This window comes from Coregonus lavaretus (assembly GCF_964263955.1).
Source record: "Coregonus lavaretus genome assembly, chromosome: 32".
In the NCBI taxonomy this organism is placed as follows: domain Eukaryota; kingdom Metazoa; phylum Chordata; class Actinopteri; order Salmoniformes; family Salmonidae; genus Coregonus; species Coregonus lavaretus.
The window spans coordinates 24,798,910-24,818,997 of NC_140019.1; the positions used below are offsets into that span (position 1 = coordinate 24,798,910).

A 20,088-nucleotide genomic window follows, 5' to 3' on the forward strand; every position below is an offset into this window, starting at 1 on the left:
GGCTTAAGCAGGGGGACACGTCTGGCACTGCAGGATTTGAGTCCCTGGCGGCGTAGTGTGTTACTGATGGTAGGCTTTGTTACTTTGGTCCCAGCTCTCTGCAGGTCATTCACTAGGTCCCCCCGTGTGGTTCTGGGATTTTTGCTCACCGTTCTTGTGATCATTTTGACTCCACGGGGTGAGATCTTGCGTGGAGCCCCAGATCGAGGGAGATTATCAGTGGTCTTGTATGTCTTCCATTTCCTAATAATTGCTCCCACAGTTGATTTCTTCAAACCAAGCTGCTTACCTATTGCAGATTCAGTCTTCCCAGCCTGGTGCAGGTCTACAATTTTGTTTCTGGTGTCCTTTGACAGCTCTTTGGTCTTGGCCATAGTGGAGTTTGGAGTGTGACTGTTTGAGGTTGTGGACAGGTGTCTTTTATACTGATAACAAGTTCAAACAGGTGCCATTAATACAGGTAACGAGTGGAGGACAGAGGAGCCTCTTAAAGAAGAAGTTACAGGTCTGTGAGAGCCAGAAATCTTGCTTGTTTGTAGGTGACCAAATACTTATTTTCCACCATAATTTGCAAATAAATTCATTAAAAATCCTACAATGTGATTTTCTGGAAAAAAAATTCTAAATTTGTCTGTCATAGTTGACGTGTACCTATGATGAAAATTACAGGCCTCTCTCATCTTTTTAAGTGGGAGAACTTGCACAATTGGTGGCTGACTAAATACTTTTTTCCCCCACTGTAGATCTCATTCCGTCAGTAGAGGATGCCTGGTTGTTCCTTAAAAGTAATTTCCTCTCAATCTTAAATAAACATGCCCCATTCAAAAAATACAGAACTAAGAACCGATATAGCCCCTGGTTCTCCTCAGACTTGACTGCCCTTGACCAGCACAAAAACATCCTGTGGCGTACTGCATTAGCATCAAATAGCCCCCGCGATATGCAACTTTTCAGGGAAGTTAGGAACCAATATACACAAGCAGTCAGGAAAGCAAAGGCTAACTTTTTCAAACAGAAATTTGCATCCTGTAGCACTAACTCCAAAAAGTTTTGGGACACTGTAAAGTCCATGGAGAATAAGAGCACTTCCTCCCAGCTACCCACTGCACTGAGGCTAGGAAACACTATCACCACCGATAAATCTACAATAATCGAGAATTTCAACAAGCATTTTGCTACAGCTGGCCATGCTTTCCATCTGGCTACAACTACCCCGGCCACCAACTCTGCACCCTCCGCTGCAACTTGCCCATGCCCCCCCCCGCTTCTCCTTCACACAAATTCAGACAGCTGATGTTTTGAAAGCGCTGCAAAATCTGGACCCCTACAAATCAGCTGGGCTAGACAATCTGGACCCTTTCTTTCTAAAACTAGCCGCCGAAATTGCCGCAACCCCTATTACTAGTCTGTTCAACCTCTCTTTCATAACATCTGAGATCCCCAGAGATTGGAAAGCTGCCGCGGTCATCCCCCTCTTCAAAGGGGGTGACACTCTAGATCCAAACTGCTACAGACCTATATCCATCCTGCCCTGCCTTTCGAAAGTATTTGAAAGCCAAGTTAACAAACAGATCACCGACCATTTCGAATACCACCGTACCTTCTCCGCTATGCAATCCGGTTTCCGAGCTGGTCATGGGTGCACTTCAGCCACGCTCAAGGTCCTAAACGATATTATAACCGCGATTGATAATAGACAGTACTGTGCAGCCGTCTTCATCGACCTGGCCAAGGCTTTCGACTCTGTCAACCACCGCATTCTTATTGGCAGACTAAATAGCCTTGGTTTCTCAAATGACTGCCTCGCCTGGTTCACCAACTACTTCTCAGATAGAGTTCAGTGTGTCAAATCGGAGGGCCTGTTGTCTGGACCTATGGCAGTCTCTATGGGGGTGCCACAGGGTTCAATTCTTGGGCCGACACTTTTCTCCGTGTATATCAATGATGTCGCTCTTGCTGCTGGTGACTCTCAGATCCACCTCTACGCAGACGACACCATTTTGTATACATCTGGCCCTTCATTGGACACTGTGTTAACAAACCTCCAAACGAGCTTCAATGCCATACAACACTCCTTAAGTAGCCTCCAACTGCTCTTAAACACTAGTAAAACTAAATGCATGCTTTTCAATCGAACGCTGCTTGCACCCGCCCACCCGACTAGAATCACCACTCTCGACGGGTCTGACCTAGAGTATGTGGACAACTACAAATACCTAGGTGTCTGGTTAGACTGTAAACTCTCCTTCCAGACTCACATAAAGAATCTCCAATCCAAAGTTAAATCTAGAATCGGCTTCCTATTTCGCAACAAAGCCTCCTTCACTCATGCTGCCAAACATGCCCTCGCAAAACTGACTATCCTACCGATCCTTGACTTCGGCGATGTCATTTACAAAATAGCCTCCAACACTCTACTCAGCAAATTGGATGTAGTCTATCACAGTGCCATCTGTTTTGTCTCCAAAGCCCCATACACTACCCACCACTGTGACCTGTACGCTCTTGTTGGCTGGTCCTCACTACATGTTCGTCGTCAAACCCACTGGCTCCAGGCCATCTATAAATCACTGCTAGGCAAATCCCCGCCTTATCTTAGCTCATTGGTCACCATAGCAGCACCCACCCGTAGTCTGCGCTCCAGCAGGTATATCTCACTGGTCATTCCCAAAGCCAACACCTCCTTTGGCCGCCATTCCTTCCAGTTCTCTGCTGCCAATGACTGGAACGAATTGCAAAAATCTCTGAAGCTGGAGACTCTTATCTCCCTCAATAACTTTAAGCATCAGTTGTCAGAGCACCTTACCGATCACTGCACCTGTACACAGCCCATCTGAAATTAGCCCACCCAACTACCTCATCCCTATATTGTTATTTATTTTGCTCTTTTGCACCCCAGTATCTCTATTTGCACATAATCTCTTGCACATCTAGCATTCCAGTGTTAATACTATTGTAATTATTTTGCACTATAGCCTATTTATTGCCTTACCTCCATAACTTGCTACATTTGCACACACTGTATATATATTTTCTGTTGTATTTTTGACTTTATGTTTTTTACCCCATATGTAACTCTGTGTTGTTTTTATTGCACTGCTTTGCTTTATCTTGGCCAGGTCGCAGTTGTAAATGAGAACCTGTTCTCAACTGGCTTACCTGGTTAAATAAAGGTGAAATAAAAAAAATAAAAAAAGGCAGAGACTCAGGTGTCGGTGACGAGAATCCTTTCTCCCGTCTGCTCCGCAGGCCCATTTGCCGTTCGCCGTGGTGGGAAGCACGGAGGAAGTGAAGATCGGCAACAAGATGGTGAAAGCGCGGCAGTACCCCTGGGGGACGGTACAGGGTAAGCTAGGTCACATCAACAGAGGAAATGAGAGGGGAGATCGTCACACCCATTCCACCCTAACTCCCTAAACAACTGCATTCATACCTTCAAGAGGGATGCCATCACTGCTGCTTATGTAATCTCATTCATGTTTGTCTATTTAACACTGCATGTGCCCACTCTTTCATAATTGTATGAGCTACAGCAGTTGTTGCTTGAGTCATGTCACAAATGTCTGAGGGTTCTATGGGATTGATTTATCTCAAACAAGTCAATATTGCTTGAAAAGTGGTAGATCATGAAACCTGTGAGCATGATCAGGGAAAGTCACTGATTTACCATAGGAATACAGATGTTAAATCTCTCGTATTCTCAGTATATCAAATTATAAGATATTAGAATTATATGACACTTCCTCCATATCCCCACACCTTATCAGCTGTCAATTTGTTATTTGGTTCAGTATGGTGTACTCGTGCGTATGTCAGTGTAGGCTGTGTGTGGATACGTGGGGGGTTATATGAACTAGACCTAGCCCTGCCTAGCACATGGAACATATATACAATAGTTGTTTCCGGAGGCTGAGGCTGTCTCAGACATTGTGTACCATGCTCTACTCAGTTCACTCTATGGTTCATTGATGGTGCACGAGGCCAGGGGCCACCTCACGTGGCACTCCGCTAGATTCTAAAACCAGAAATTAACCCGCCATAGGGCATGAATGGAGCTGCATTAGTGTACATTTGTTAACGCATGAGCAGACTTCTGAATCACTGAGTATTACACATGCCTGCAGTTTAATCAGAAATGTGTTTAAAACAAGCAATTGTGTGAGCTGTATGTTTCTGGTCTTTTACAATGGTTGTTTGTTCAATCTGACCCACACTGTCACAACCAGTGGTAGTGTTTTAATCGAACGCCGTTGAGTAGTAGCTGTCTGACGCATGATGGGGTGTTTGTATGTATGTATGTGTGTGTGTGTGTGTGTGTGTGTGTCATTGGCAGTGGAGAATGAGAACCACTGTGACTTTGTGAAGCTGAGAGAGATGCTGATCAGGGTGAACATGGAGGATCTTAGAGAGCAGACTCACACCAGACACTACGAGCTCTACCGCCGCTGCAAGCTGGAGGAGATGGGCTTCAAGGACACGGACCCTGACTGCAAACCCTTCAGGTGAGGCTGCTTCTCTTCATATTTCCTCCTTACTTCCTGTTTCTGTTTCCTCCCTACATCCCTCAGAGACTGCGTCCCGATTCTCCACCCTGCACACTCCTTGTCATGGATTTAACAATGGTTGAAACTCCCTCCACAGGGATGCCCTTTGTCTGGTTATTTATTTTCTTTAGCCACAGAACCCCTAGCAACAATAATTAGAACTCATGGCTCAATACGGGGCATAGAGATTGGTGGAGATCAACATGTGACATCCTTGTATGCAGATGACATTTTACTTTATTTATCTGAACCAGAACATTCTCTGTCATTTATTTTTTATTGTGGTCCTCTGTAGCTCAATTGGTAGAGCATGGCGCTTGTAACGCCAGGGTAGTGGGTTCGATCCCCGGGACCACCCATACGTAAAAATGTATGCATACATGACTGTAAGTCGCTTTGGATAAAAGCGTCTGCTAAATGGCATATTATTATTATTATTATTATTATTTTACTACTGTTGGACACATGGTGCTGTATCAGGCTTGAAAGTGAATTGGGAGAAAACTGAAATAATGCCCATTTCTAATCATGACTTCTCAAGCTTAGAAAGTACAGTCGTGGTCAAAAGTTTTGAGAATGACACAAGTATTGGTCTTCACAAAGTTTTCTGCTTCAGTGTTTTTAGATATTTTTGTCAGATGTTACTATGGTATACTGAAGTATAATTACAAGCATTCCATATGTGTCAAAGGCTTTTATTGACAATTACATTAAGTTTATGCAAAGAGTCAATATTTGCAGTGTTGACCCTTCTTTTTCAAGACCTCTGCAATCCACCCTGGCATGCTGTCAATTAACTTCTGGGCCACATCCTGACTGATGGCAGCCCATTCTTGCATAATCAATGCTTGGAGTTTGTCAGAATTTGTGGGTTTTTGTTTGTCCAATCTTGAGGATTGACCACAAGTTCTCAATGGGATTAAGGTCTGGGGAGTTTCCTGGCCATGGACCAAAATGTTGATGTTTTGTTCCCCGAGCCACTTAGTTATCACTTTTGCCTTATGGCAAGGTGCTCCATCATGCTGGAAAAGGCATTGTTCATCACCAAACTGCTCTCGGAGGATGTGTTGGTACCATTCTTTATTCATGGCTGTGTTCTTAGGCAGAATTGTGAGTGAGCCCACTCCCTTGGCTGAGAAGCAACCCCACACATGAATGGTCTCAGGATGCTTTACTGTTGGCATGACACAGGACTGATGGTAGTGCTCACCTTTTCTTCTCCGGACAAGCTTTTTTCCGGATGCCCCAAACAATCGGAAAGGGGATTCATCAAAGAAAATGACTTTACCCCAGTCCTCAGCAGTCCAATTGCTGTACCTTTTGCAGAATATCAGTCTGTCCCTGATTTTTCCTGGACAGAAGTGGCTTCCTCGCTGCCCTTCTTGACACCAGGCCATCCTCCAAAAGTCTTCGCCTCACTGTGTGTGCAGATGCACTCACACCTGCCTGCTGCCATTCCTGAGCAAGCTCTGCACTGGTGGTGCCCCGATCCCGCAGCTGAATCAACTTTAGGAGACGGTCCTGGCGCTTGCTGGACTTTCTTGGGCGCCCTGACGCCTTCTTCACAACAATTTAACCTCTCTCCTTGAAGTTCTTAATGATCCGATAAATGGTTGATTTAGGTGCAATCTTACTAGCAGCAATATCCTTGCCTGTGAAGCCCTTTTTGTGCAAAGCAATGATGACGGCACGCGTTTCCTTGCAGGTAACCATGGTTAACAGAGGAAGAACAATGATTTCAAGCACCACCCTCCTTTTAAAGCTTCCAGTCTGTTATTCTAACTCAATCAGCATGACAGAGTGATCTCCAGCCTTGTCCTCGTCAACACTCTCACCTGTGTTAACGAGAGAATCATTGACATGATGTCAACTGGTCCTTTCGTGGCAGGGCTGACATGCAGTGGAAATGTTTTATTTTATTTTTATAAGTTCATTTTCATGGCAAAGAGGGACTTTGCAATTAATTGCAATTCATCTGATCACTCTTCATAACATTCTGGAGTATATGCAAATTGACATCATAAAAACTGAGGCAGCAGACTTTGTGAAAATTAATATTTGTGTCATTCTCAAAACTTGACCATGACTGTACATCAAAGTGGAACTAGACAAAGACACATATGAAATCCCTGGGTGTACTGATACCATGCAGTCTGGAAGAGGCATATAAAATCAATTACTCTCCTTTAATAGATAGGATTGAATCTGATGTTCAGAGATGGAGATCTCTCCCTATCTCCATGTTGGGTAGGGTCAACATAATCAAAATGAATATATTACTAAGGTTGATGTATTTATTCCAGGCCCTGCCAGTTTCAATTCCATCCAACTTTTTAAATTAAATAAATGGCCTGCTCCAACTTTATTTGGAATGGAAAGACCTTAGGAAGATGGGAAGATGTATTACTGGGCTGCACAACTGCGTTCACTTAAACAATGGACAGCAGACTATCCTTGTGCATGGAGGAGTATTTAAGCCATACATTTAATACCTTATGATCTAAAATATATTCACTATATTCACTACTAAAACAGAGTCCAATGATTCTCAATTTCATTCGTGTTTTGGAAAATATACATAAGTTAATGAGGTGGAAAGATCCAATATCGCCAGGCCCCCCTATTTGAAATAACCTCACCTTACCTCCAGTGTTTAATGATAACACCTTTAAGTCCTGGTTCCAAAGTGGCATTATGAATTTTGAACATGGATCTCTACTGTCATTCAATCAATTACAGGTAAGATTTGGATTATCCAAGGCCAATTTCTTTAAGTTCTTCCATTCAACAGAATCTGGATGAACCAACGGCATCTAGTATAGAAAAAATACTGAAAGAAACTGCTACGCCAAAGAAGTTGATTGCCAAGTTATATTTACATTTACGTCATTATATCAAGGGTTGATTGAAACTCTACCAGATGGTTAGAGGAAAAATGGGAAACAGATCTAAAGGAAGAAATTGAGGAGAACCATTGGTCACAGATACAGTGGGGGAAAAAGTATTTAGTCAGCCACCAATTGTGCAAGTTCTCCCACTTAAAAAGATGAGAGAGGCCTGTAATTTTCATACTATGACAGACAAAATGAGAATTTTTTTTCCAGAAAATCACATTGTAGGATTTTTAATGAATTTATTTGCAAATTATGGTGGAAAATAAGTATTTGGTCAATAACAAAAGTTTCTCAATACTTTGTTATATACCCTTTGTTGGCAATGACACAGGTCAAACGTTTTCTGTAAGTCTTCACAAGGTTTTCACACACTGTTGCTGGTATTTTGGCCCATTCCTCCATGCAGATCTCCTCTAGAGCAGTGATGTTTTGGGGCTGTCGCTGGGCAACACGGACTTTCAACTCCCTCCAAAGATTTTCTATGGGGTTGAGATCTGGAGACTGGCTAGGCCACTTCAGGACCTTGAAATGCTTCTTACGAAGCCACTCCTTCGTTGCCCGGGCGGTGTGTTTGGGATCATTGTCATGCTGAAAGACCAAGCCACGTTTCATCTTCAATGCCCTTGCTGATGGAAGGAGGTTTTCACTCAAAATCTCACAATACATGGCCCCATTCATTCTTTCCTTTACACGGATCAGTCGTCCTGGTCCCTTTGCAGAAAAACAGCCCCAAAGCATGATGTTTCCACCCCCATGCTTCACAGTAGGTATGGTGTTCTTTGGATGCAACTCAGCATTCTTTGTCCTCCAAACACGACGAGTTGAGTTTTTACCAAAAAGTTATATTTTGGTTTCATCTGACCATATGACATTCTCCCAATCCTCTTCTGGATCATCCAAATGCACTCTAGCAAACTTCAGACGGGCCTGGACATGTACTGGCTTAAGCAGGGGGACACGTCTGGCACTGCAGGATTTGAGTCCCTGGCGGCGTAGTGTGTTACTGATGGTAGGCTTTGTTACTTTGGTCCCAGCTCTCTGCAGGTCATTCACTAGGTCCCCCTGTGTGGTTCTGGGATTTTTGCTCACCGTTCTTGTGATCATTTTGACCCCACGGGGTGAGATCTTGCGTGGAGCCCCAGATCGAGGGAGATTATCAGTGGTCTTGTATGTCTTCCATTTCCTAATAATTGCTCCCACAGTTGATTTCTTCAAACCAAGCTGCTTACCTGTTGCAGATTCAGTCTTCCCAGCCTGGTGCAGGTCGACAATTTTGTTTCTGGTGTCCTTTGACAGCTCTTTGGTCTTGGCCATAGTGGAGTTTGGAGTGTGACTGTTTGAGGTTGTGGACAGGTGTCTTTTATACTGATAACAAGTTCAAACAGGTGCCATTAATACAGGTAACGAGTGGAGGACAGAGGAGCCTCTTAAAGAAGAAGTTACAGGTCTGTGAGAGCCAGAAATCTTGCTTGTTTGTAGGTGACCAAATACTTATTTTCCACCATAATTTGCAAATAAATTCATTAAAAATCCTACAATGTGATTTTCTGGATTTTTTTCCCTCAATTTGTCTGTCATAGTTGACGTGTACCTATGATGAAAATTACAGGCGTCTCTCATCTTTTTAAGTGGGAGATTGCACAATTGGTGGCTGACTAAATACTTTTTTTCCCCACTGTATGTGAAAATGTTCATATCTGCCCCTACAACCGAAGACATAAACTACTGCAATTCATGATAATTCATAGGACTTCCTACACTCCTGCCAGAATGCATGTAATGCACCCAGAAATGTCACATATCTGTTGGAGATGCAAAAAGCACAAATGAAACCTATTACATATATCTGTTGGGAAATGTAAATATTGGTGATCAATATCAGAGAAAGTTTTGTAATCTAGGTCTAATTGTTGCAAATAAAATGGATAGCCATCAATTGGAAAGCCTTATATTCACCCTCAATAACAAACAGGAGGACTGAACTATCTAGCTACATCCCATAAGACTATATATTATCAAATTAAACATAAACCAGACATATTTGACAGAATTTGAAAAACATATGTTGACCACCTTAAAGAATGTTTTGTATAGTGGGCGTTTTGTTTTTGTGTTGTAGTCCTGTAAAAAAATTAAAAATCAATAGTTACAAAAAATAAGAAACTCCCTCCATCCAATTCTTACATACTTTCAATGCTTTAAAATCCATGCTGAGGAGTGTGCAAGTGCACTCTTTAGGAGAAGGGTGGAGAATGGGGAAGCACTACTTTCCACTTTCTACCACCCCTTTAGTTAATCACACCTACTTTTTGCATTTTGATTTAAATGACAGTAATGGTAGACATAGTACTAACATGTATGACTCATTAGTATGACATCATTTCTGACTTTCCTCTTTCTGTGTGGAGCCCAGTCTGCAGGAGACGTACGAGGCCAAGAGGAATGAGTTCATGGGAGAGCTGCAGAAGAAAGAGGAAGAGATGAGGCAGATGTTCGTCCAGAGAGTCAAAGAAAAGGAGGCTGAGCTGAAGGAGGCCGAGAAAGAGGTGTGTGTGTTAGTGTACACAGGAAGGTTTCTCCGTTACTAGTTAACGCTTTCATTCTGCCACGTCCTCACCAATCCTACCAACCTAAGAATAACTACGGTTACATGTGTGACATCTCTGTTTGCTACAGATATCACACCTTCTAAAAGAGTTTCTATCTAAGACGTAAGTCTTCTCCCTCGCCACACAGCTGCACGAGAAGTTTGACCGGCTCAAGAAGCTGCACCAGGATGAGAAGAAGAAGCTGGAGGACAAGAAGAAATCCCTGGATGACGAGCTCAACGGCTTCAAGCAGAAAAAGATGGCCGCCGAGCTCCTGCAGTCCCAGGCCCAGCAGGCAGGTGGCTCCACCACACTCAAGAGGGACAAGGAGAGAAAAAAGTAAGTATCTTCGTCCGCGTTCACCTCCCTCCTACTCACACAGCAGGCAGTGTTCAGGGTCATGTTCATTAGGCACCCAAACAGAAGAGAACAGACCCAAACAGGGAGGGACTACCTGGACTTGTTCATGTTTAGTTCTAAACATTTTAACATGTTTTCTGTTGCGTGCACTAATGAACACGACCCAGCTATCCTTGAGGATTCCTTAGGGATACTAGACTGGAGCAATTTGATGTCACAACCTGATCTAGGAGGATCAAAGACCAACTGGATAAGTTGTGACTATAGTGTTTCCCCTAGATCGTTTTCCAGGCAGAGCGCAAAGGCCACCAAATCAACATTAACCAAAATGAGGGGTTCCCCGCCTATACAATAATCGGGGAAACACTGGGTCATTCATTCCACTTAGAATAGATGCCATCCAAATGACGTATTACTGTTCTTCCCTATCCATGTATGTATACTTGGTGATACAGATGGTGGGATGGACTGATCAAAATAGAAATGTGATTTAATTCTGTGCTGTATGTATGTGGACCACTGTACTGTATGCTGTTGTTGCGTCAGCCGCACCTCAGATATGAAGAAGCCTGGCACACACCACACCTAGACAAACAACAAACTCCTTAATCAAAGCTTTCATTTGCCTTGTGTCGATACATTTCCAGGAACTCTTTGCCTGACCGTTAATGTCACTGAGCACTGAGTGGTTTCTCTCCCCAGTCTAATGGACGAGTGATAATCAACGTAGCTGACTCTGATTACTTTGAAATGGAGGAGCAATAGATGTAGTGATGCTTAGCTTAGCAGTCTAGCAAGCTTTTGCTCTTAAGCCTTTATAACTATGGTATAGAGGGGGACTTGCAAATTTTCTCCTCAAAATGAACACGAAATGCACCAGAAATTAGGATCGCTTCCACTTTACTGTGATTTTAGATTGTTTTCTATCCACCTTTATCATACAGAGTAGAGTACTATAGTTAGTAATATCCTAAACCAGATGAATCTAGATTAGACTTGGTATTACAGTAATCTGATTGTATTGACCCTAGACTAGGGACACTGCTGGTATAGGTCTATACCCCATAGGAATGTTGGTGAAGTCATTTTTACAGCTTGTTTTACCTGTAGTATAGGGCTGCAGTATTAGGGCCGTGGTGACAGAGAGTTGTTGTTGTCGTGGGTCCTTTCATGTTGGTAATCACTGTATTCAAGCTGATGTGAGCCCTGTTAGAGAGAATGAAGACACTTGCACTGAGAAAGGTTCTTTTTTAAAATTCTAACTGATTTTCTTTACAGTTCTTCTGTCATTTCTCTCCGCTGTCTCTGAACTCTGGAGTTTTCCCCCCCACCAGGCAGCTGTTTTTCCTCCTCACAGTGTTCACTTTACTCTCCTCCCCATTCACTTCATGTCTCTGGGTTACTGATCAAAACATTATTGGCCAGTTTCCTGGACACAGATTAAGCCTTGACCTAGACTAAAAAGCCTAGCTTAATCTTGTCTGTGAAACTGGCCGTATGAATTATAGTTAATACTTCCTCATTTGCGAAACCTTTGGATCCCAAACTTGGAGCCTTTCTATTTCTTTATCTAGTTCAAAACATAAGCCTGTAGATAGCTTATGCTACAAATTAATGTTTTCTTCAGGAACCAAAGGACATGAGCATGACATGTTTTAATGTGTGGTGTAGATGTGAGTGGTGTAGATGTGACATGTGTATGTGTTGCCGCATTCAAGACAACTCGAAAACTCTGACATTTCCGACTTATAAACTCGTTGTAGAAAGATGAGGCCCAAGTTTCCCACTTTGAAAATATCTGAATCAGCCAATAGGAAGATCTACACAAAAAACGTACGTACATTTTTACTCGGAGGTTCCTAGTTTCCGAGTTGTCTTGAATGCACCATATGTCTTCTGTGAGTGCATGTGTCACCTATGTTCATCCATGCTGTTTTACAGTTAACTCCTCCCCCACTTGCTGCATGCTGCATGAGGCATCTTGTCCTGGTAAGGCTTGCATATTCAACTGTTCCCCTGGTAACCAATGATAAAAAGCACATAAAACAATGTTTAAATACATGTTAATCAGATGTGAGTTAAACACATATTTGAACTTAAATGAGAAGGAAGTCCTCAAATTATAATTATAAACTTTTCCAAATTGATTTCAATAACAGTCTTTTAACTTCTAGCAGCTGGTAGAAATGCAGGCAACAATATGTCTACTATCAATACCACAACAATCTGCTTTTGTGGTCCGCCCCTGCCCTGCCCAGCCACTACACAAAGAGCCATTCAAAGTCCAGCAGAAACTGCAGGGTCACTCTAGTGCGCTGTTCAGCCTCAGGGCCGATCCTTGTGTATGAGGATTTTTTATAGCAATGTTTTTTTGTTGATCCTTCAGCTATTTGACACCCACCTCTTTATTGATACAAAAGAAACACCTACTGAGAGCTACGCTATTCATACAGACTCAGCCATAAACTCTTCGAAAAAAGGGTTCCAAAAGGCTTCTTCGGCTGTCCCCATCTGTGTTAGTCCATAAAATAAGTAGTCTTGCACAAGCGGCAGGAGCCAATCTCCTGTTTCTGTAGCGTGAGTCAGCTTGATGTACAAGTAAACCCCCTGGACAGGACACTAGACTATTACAGGGCCTTACCCCCAATCTATCTCCTTGATGCTGAATGCCAAGCAGAGACACATCAGGTCCCATTTTATTTTGTTTGGTATGACTCGGCCAGGATGGAACTCCCAACCTTCCAATCTCATGGCGCACACTCTGACCACAAGGCCGAGTCATACCAAAGATGTGTTAGGTTATTAGCATACCAAATCAATTTAGTTTCAACAGATACTCTAAATCTCCCCAGCCCCCAAACACTCATAAGTCCTATAAACAGTAACAACCTAAATGCGTGTTCCTTTTAACATTACATCTTACCACTAGCATGAATGTGATTCTGTCATTTGATTAAAAAGTATGTCTATCACAGGAAGTTGGTGGCACCTTCATTGGGGAGGATGGGCTCGTGGTAATGGCTGGTTTCCATGTGTTTGATGCCATTTTATTTGCGCCATTTCGGCCATTATTATGAGCTGTCCTCCCCTCAGCAGCCTCCTGTGGTATCTACTAGTGTTGGTGTTAACCCCTAGAAAGCAGTAATGGTCCTTCTCTCTCGTTTCCAGTTCAGGATTCCTGTAGGAATGATTTTTCACCCCATCCCTGGCAGTGCCATGCTGTTCTCTGTGCCCTCCTGCCCTCCCCCCTCTCCCCCATTCCAAACCCCACACATGCCCCTGCCAAGTGGAAGAATCCAGCCATTACTGTGAATGGGAATCCTTGACTCAAATGCATCCTTTTTGCGCTAAAGATGCTTGTTTTTGTACGTTTTTTTTTTACAAGCCATCATTCTGCCTGTTTGTTTTCTGTTGGAAAGTAGATGTATTCTCTTGTTGTTTTTGTTGTTGACCTGTTCCGCATGACTGAGTGTGCTTTTAACTTTTATATGCACAACTACTGTTGTGACAGGCAGGAGTTTGTGGAGGCTAAGGTGAAACGTACATCAGCTGTGGTCAGACCAGGCCAGTGGTGTGTGCGTGTGCGTGTGCGTGTGCTTGTGCGTGTGTGTGGACACGTTTTACTATACTTGTAAGTACCAGAAGTCCTCAAAAGAATAGTAAACCAACTAAAATTCAGAGATGTGAGGAAATGTTGTTGGTCCTCACTTGTAAAAAGGCTATTTTAGCCTTAGGGGTTAGGTTTAGGGTTAGAATTGGGGTTAGAATTAGGGTTATGGTTAAGGGTTAAGGTTAGGTTAAGAGTTAGGTTTAGGGTTAGCGGTTAGGAAAAATAGGATTTTGAATGGAAATCAGTTGTTGGTCCCCAAATAGACCTCACTAGTATAGTAAGACATAGCTGTGTGTGTGTGTGTGTGTGTGTGTGTGTGTGTGTGTGTGTGTGTGTGTGTGTGTGTGTGTGTGTGTGTGTGTGTGTGTGTGTGTGTGTGTGTGTGTGTGTGTGTGTGTGTGTGTGTGTGTGTGCGCGCTCATTAGCATCTTCCAGTCCATGTTTCAGACCACCACTATTCTACTCACTACCAGGGTATCTTCAACCACTCCAATAGTATGACATTATGATGGTGTGCACTGATATCGTATTGGCATGCAATGCATAATTATTGAAAATTAAGATACAATCATAGTATATTTTGAATGAGGGCATGTTGTCCACCGCCTATCAAGAGAGTAGCCTGGTCCCAGATCTGTTTGTGCTTTTGCCTGCTCCTAACATGGCATGATAATGAGTGACAGGGAGTTGGCATGATGGCACAAACAGACTTGCACTCAGGCTATGGAGAGAGTGAGTGTTAATAGTCAACTGCTGATGTTATTTCATCTTCGCCTGGTGCATGTGCAGATATTAATGATTTCTTGTCATCTCTTTGCCATACCTCATTGTTTTTCATATACTGTACACTATCTGCATACTTGTTAGCTTTTCACATTTGCACATTTTACACAAATGTGATTTTGTATATTTCCAGTGCAGTTGTGACTTTTAGATTTTTTCTACATATAACAGCATATTTTAAGCCATTTAACCAAATAACAATTATGTAGGGATCAGTACTGCACTTGTATCATCAGTGTTACACAAAAAATACTTAATCTCCAAAGGAAATAAAGGGCAAATTTCACCAAATATTTCAACTTTGGCCACGATTATTGTGTATGAAATATTTAATGAAGCAGTAACATATAATATGTGAGTGGGTTCTGAACATGTGATGATATTAGGGTTTCACATAAATTCTGATTACAGTTGAAAACACTGGGTTTGGTCTAGAGAGTTAAGGTCTAGATATTTAACTCTCATTCAAGGGCTTTGAGATATCACGCCATTGTTATTGTCAAAACAACTCTCCTTACAGAGCTTTACAGAGCAAAATTGTCTGCAAACTTGAATTCATAGGGCTGAACCCTAACTTGGGATATGCGCACGTAACTTGGAATTTCACATAAATCATGCATTGAATTCATTGGGAGACTTGCATGAGCATTTAAGTTAGGTGCACAAATGTCAAGTTAGTATTCAGCCTTATAGTGCTGCACTGCTTTTGTCTGAACAGACTGAGCCAGCAGTCATCCTCCATTCCTCCTAGAGAAACAGGATAGGAACACTACCAATGAGATTGTTGGTATTTATTTTCCAATCCACTTCCTTCACATCTGTATCTTGAGGACAGGGTGTTGTTTATCAGAAAAACATTTCTTAGAACCCCCACATCACCCTCCAAAAACATGTCTGTGTGTCTTTGCTCAATTACATTTACATTTTAGTCATTTAGCAGACGCTCTTATCCAGAGCGACCTACAGTTAGTGAGTGCATATATTTTTCATACTGCCCCCCCGTGGGAAACGAACCCACAACCCTGGCGTTGCAAGCGCCATGCTCTACCAACTGAGCTACAGGGGACAATATAATCAACATGCCTTTGTACCGTGACACAGGTGGGACAGTTGGTCTGACAAGTGTCCACAGATGTAGGCATTTTATTTTATTCTAAATGTATTGAAATGAGTCGCTTACATGCTAATACATTCTTGTACACGGGTGTAGTAGGTATGGTTTACAACTTCTCACAATCCCTTCTCAAGTCGCTCTTTGTCTCAATGTCTCTGGGGAACTGTCGTCCTAAGCTATATGGGTTGGCAGGGTGTGCCTTGTTGTGTGGTGTCATTCACACCCTGTTTCAGTCCCCCTGTTCACTGCTCTGTGTATTTACCTTTCCTTTGCAGTAATCCCTGGCTCTGCACTGAGTAGGTGCTTCCACCCTCAAGCTTTGCTAAGGGACCAGGCTTTGTGGGTAGCGGGTTACCCAAGGCTGAGGAGAGGAATTGCGGACCCTACCCTTCTGGTTTAGAAAAAAACATTAATCTGCTCTATGTATTAACTAAAGGATACAGTGGGGAAAACAAGTATTTAGTCAGCCACCAATTGTGCAAGTTCTCCCACTTAAAAAGATGAGAGAGGCCTGTAATTTCCATCATAGGTACACGTCAACTATGACAGACAAATTGAGGAAAAAAATCCAGAAAATCACATTGTAGGATTTTTAATGAATTTATTTGCAAATTATGGTGGAAAATAAGTATTTGCTCACCTACAAACAAGCAAGATTTCTGGCTCTCACAGACCTGTAACTTCTTCTTTAAGAGGCTCCTCTGTCCTCCACTCGTTACCTGTATTAATGGCACCTGTTTGAACTTGTTATCAGTATAAAATACACCTGTCCACAACCTCAAACAGTCACACTCCAAACTCCACTATGGCCAAGACCAAAGAGCTGTCAAAGGACACCAGAAACAAAATTGTAGACCTGCACCAGGCTGGGAAGACTGAATCTGCAACAGGTAAGCAGCTTGGTTTGAAGAAATCAACTGTGGGAGCAATTATTAGGAAATGGAAGACATACAAGACCACTGATAATCTCCCTCGATCTGGGGCTCCACGCAAGATCTCACCCCGTGGGGTCAAAATGATCACAAGAACGGTGAGCAAAAATCCCAGAACCACACGGGGGGACCTAGTGAATGACCTGCAGAGAGCTGGGACCAAAGTAACAAAGCCTACCATCAGTAACACACTACGCCGCCAGGGACTCAAATCCTGCAGTGCCAGACGTGTCCCCCTGCTTAAGCCAGTACATGTCCAGACCCGTCTGAAGTTTGCTAGAGTGCATTTGGATGATCCAGAAGAGGATTGGGAGAATATCATATGGTCAGATGAAACCAAAATATAACTTTTTGGTAAAAACTAAACACGTCGTGTTTGGAGGACAAAGAATGCTGAGTTGCATCCAAAGAACACCATACCTACTGTAAAGCATGGGGGTGGAAACATCATGCTTTGGGACTGTTTTTCTGCAAAGGGACCAGGACGACTGATCCGTGTAAAGGAAAGAATGAATGGGGCCATGTATCGTGAGATTTTGAGTGAAAACCTCCTTCCATCAGCAAGGGCATTGAAGATGAAACGTGGCTGGGTCTTTCAGCATGACAATGATCCCAAACACACCGCCCGGGCAACGAAGGAGTGGCTTCGTAAGAAGCATTTCAAGGTCCTGGAGTGGCCTAGCCAGTCTCCAGATCTCAACCCCATAGAAAATCTTTGGAGGGAGTTGAAAGTCCGTGTTGCCCAGCGACAGCCCCAAAACATCACTGCTCTAGAGGAGATCTGCATGGAGGAATGGGCCAAAATACCAGAAACAGTGTGTGAAAACCTTGTGAAGACTTACAGAAAACGTTTGACCTGTGTCATTGCCAACAAAGGGTATATAACAAAGTATTGAGAAACTTTTGTTATTGACCAAATACTTATTTTCCACCATAATTTGCAAATAAATTCATTACAAATCCTACAATGTGATTTTATGGAATTTTTTTTCTCATTTTGTCTGTCATAGTTGACGTGTACCTATGATGAAAATTACAGGCCTCTCTCATCTTTTTAAGTGGGAGAACTTGCACAATTGGTGGCTGACTAAATACTTTTTTCCCCCACTGTAACCCTATATGTATGTCACTGCTGCTCTAACCATATGTGCTCACTGTGGCTTAATGTTCATATTTTGCCTATGGCTATGTGTTTTTGTCATCTTGTGTGTTTTTGCTGTGCTGACTTTGATGAGCGAAATAATTCCTGTCTTTCCTCCCAAAATGTCAGTAATCCTTGTTTCTTATTTATCTTGAACCTTGCCTTCGGCATCTCTTGTAACTGCATTTGTCTCTTCCTCTCTCTAGCTTCTTTTAATCTGTCTCGGCCACCTGTCTGAAGAGGGGATTGCAGCTTCAACAAGAACTAAGCACCCATTTCTTCTTCCTGTCTTTTCTCACTGCATCAACCTTTTTTAACTTCCATCTCATCTGCTTTGTTGACCATGGCCTAACGTGGGCTTCACACTGTACACTTTGGCAAGTGGGAGTCCTTCACTCTTAATATTTTGCAGCTCCGTCTTGGTGTGTGAATAAACTGAGTTTTGCTCAGGTAGGATTCTAGACGGTTGTTCAAGAGAAACACATCAAATCAATAGTTTCATCATACCAATTGTAAAAGAGCCAAGGCTCTGGATTAATTTATATTTTGCACAAAACTATCAGAATTTCATTGACAGTTAATTTTAAGGAGGTCTTTATGTAATAACATTCAATCATATATTAAGTCAATATTGAGATGGGCTTGTTCTGTTTGAAATTACCATTACTATTACAAATAGCCTATATTATTCATGTGCTCCTCATTCACAGGGGTAGTTAGTTCTGAATACAAATAGCACAACCCAGATCTCAATAAAACACTGATAAAACCCAAAGACATTAATTTGGTGATTGATAGAGCAAAGTGTGACATCTTACCTTATATGTGTGACTAGTATATACTTTTGTCATTTAAAAACCAAAAGACAATTGCGATCCAAAACAGTGTTCTTTATGTTCACTGCATAGGTTGTTTCATTGGAACTTAGAAGAGCCAGAGCCGTATTCATGTCAAGCACTTATTTAGTGAAAACACATTTTCCGTACTGAAATACCATGTAGGTCACATTTAATGCCATCAACCTATTCTGTATTTTGCATGTCTAATGCTCCTTTTTATTTCATCACCTCTGTGATCTTGTCCTTTTGCTCCCATAGCTGTTTTCTCCCCTAACCTTTCCGTTTTGCACTCTTTCACATTTGGTGCTCTATATTGTTTGGATCAGTTGTATCTTGTGTATTACTCCTTGTTATGTGCAGTTATACCCTCTCCACAATTTTCAGCACCCATATTGCCAAATATTACAATGAGATGGAGTTGAATCCTAGACACAGATTGATACATTTGTATAATTTATAAGGATATATTTTGTGTATTGAAGTGGAGACCGGTGTAGTTACATTTTGGTGTAAAAAATTGCCATACATTTTTCTAGTATCTGCCATAATCACCCCTCCTAATCAATTACCCGTCCACACCACAAATGTAATATGAAATATTTTATTGTAGTTTGATTCCATTTATGTAAATTTTCAATAAAATGATTCAGATAGTGTGTATTTGTTTTGTATGCCAAATGACTTAGTTGTGCAAATAATAAACACTGATGTTATATAAATGTTCACACATTGAAATAAACCCACATTTTTGGTGCACTTTGAAGGTGAAGAGGAAGACTGCCACCTTTTGGTTAAAGGGGGGAGGGGGTAAACCCTATAATTATTCTAAAAGTATTAACTAGCTAGCTATAAAAAAAAAAAAAAACATAATGTCTAGATAGACATACCTAATACACATTACATTAAAGAGAATAAAGTCGACCGTCTGCTACTCTGCCTCTCAGTCTGCTACCAGCCCACGCATGCATGCGGAAACTGAAGCACAGACGCCATGATTTTAGATGGACAGAAAAGCGAGGGTTGTAGCAAAGGTTTTTATAACTAACCCTAGATAGACCACCACACGTTGTTTCCAATGGGAACAAATGAGTCAGTGGGCAGAACAAGCAAGGAGGGGGGCAGAGCCAAGCACGAGCTAGCGAGATCCTATTGGCGTGTTGTAGCATGTATTTGCATATTTATGTTAGGGAACGCCTACTCTGTAGAGTGCGCGTGTGCAATAACTCAATTCACCCGTGCACTCCTAAACAACGCATTTTTTAAAACTTTGGCAAAGGGTAAAA

The 20,088-nt window shown here is 42.2% G+C and overlaps 1 protein-coding gene across 4 annotated transcripts in view; it reads left to right on the forward strand.

Moving 5' to 3' along the window:
* Positions 1–19,461, forward strand: part of LOC311107757 (septin-6-like) — a 37,994-nt gene extending 18,533 nt beyond the window's left edge. The window contains exons 6-12 of one of the 4 annotated variants that reach the window (XR_014610445.1): positions 3,250–3,346; positions 4,334–4,502; positions 9,852–9,984; positions 10,175–10,365; positions 12,328–12,375; positions 13,555–14,330; positions 14,432–15,078. Coding sequence is in view for 3 of the 4 variants with exons in the window: in XM_084150286.1 (XP_084006412.1) it covers positions 3,250–3,346; positions 4,334–4,502; positions 9,852–9,984; positions 10,175–10,365; positions 18,173–18,182 (600 nt within the window). In the remaining variant the exon portion in view is untranslated. Of the gene's footprint in view, positions 1–3,249; positions 3,347–4,333; positions 4,503–9,851; positions 9,985–10,174; positions 10,366–12,327; positions 12,376–13,554; positions 15,079–18,172 lie in introns of those variants that run through there. The other 3 variants (XM_084150288.1, XM_084150287.1, XM_084150286.1) reach the window with 3 other exon arrangements.
* The last annotated feature ends 627 nt before the right edge of the window (positions 19,462–20,088 follow it).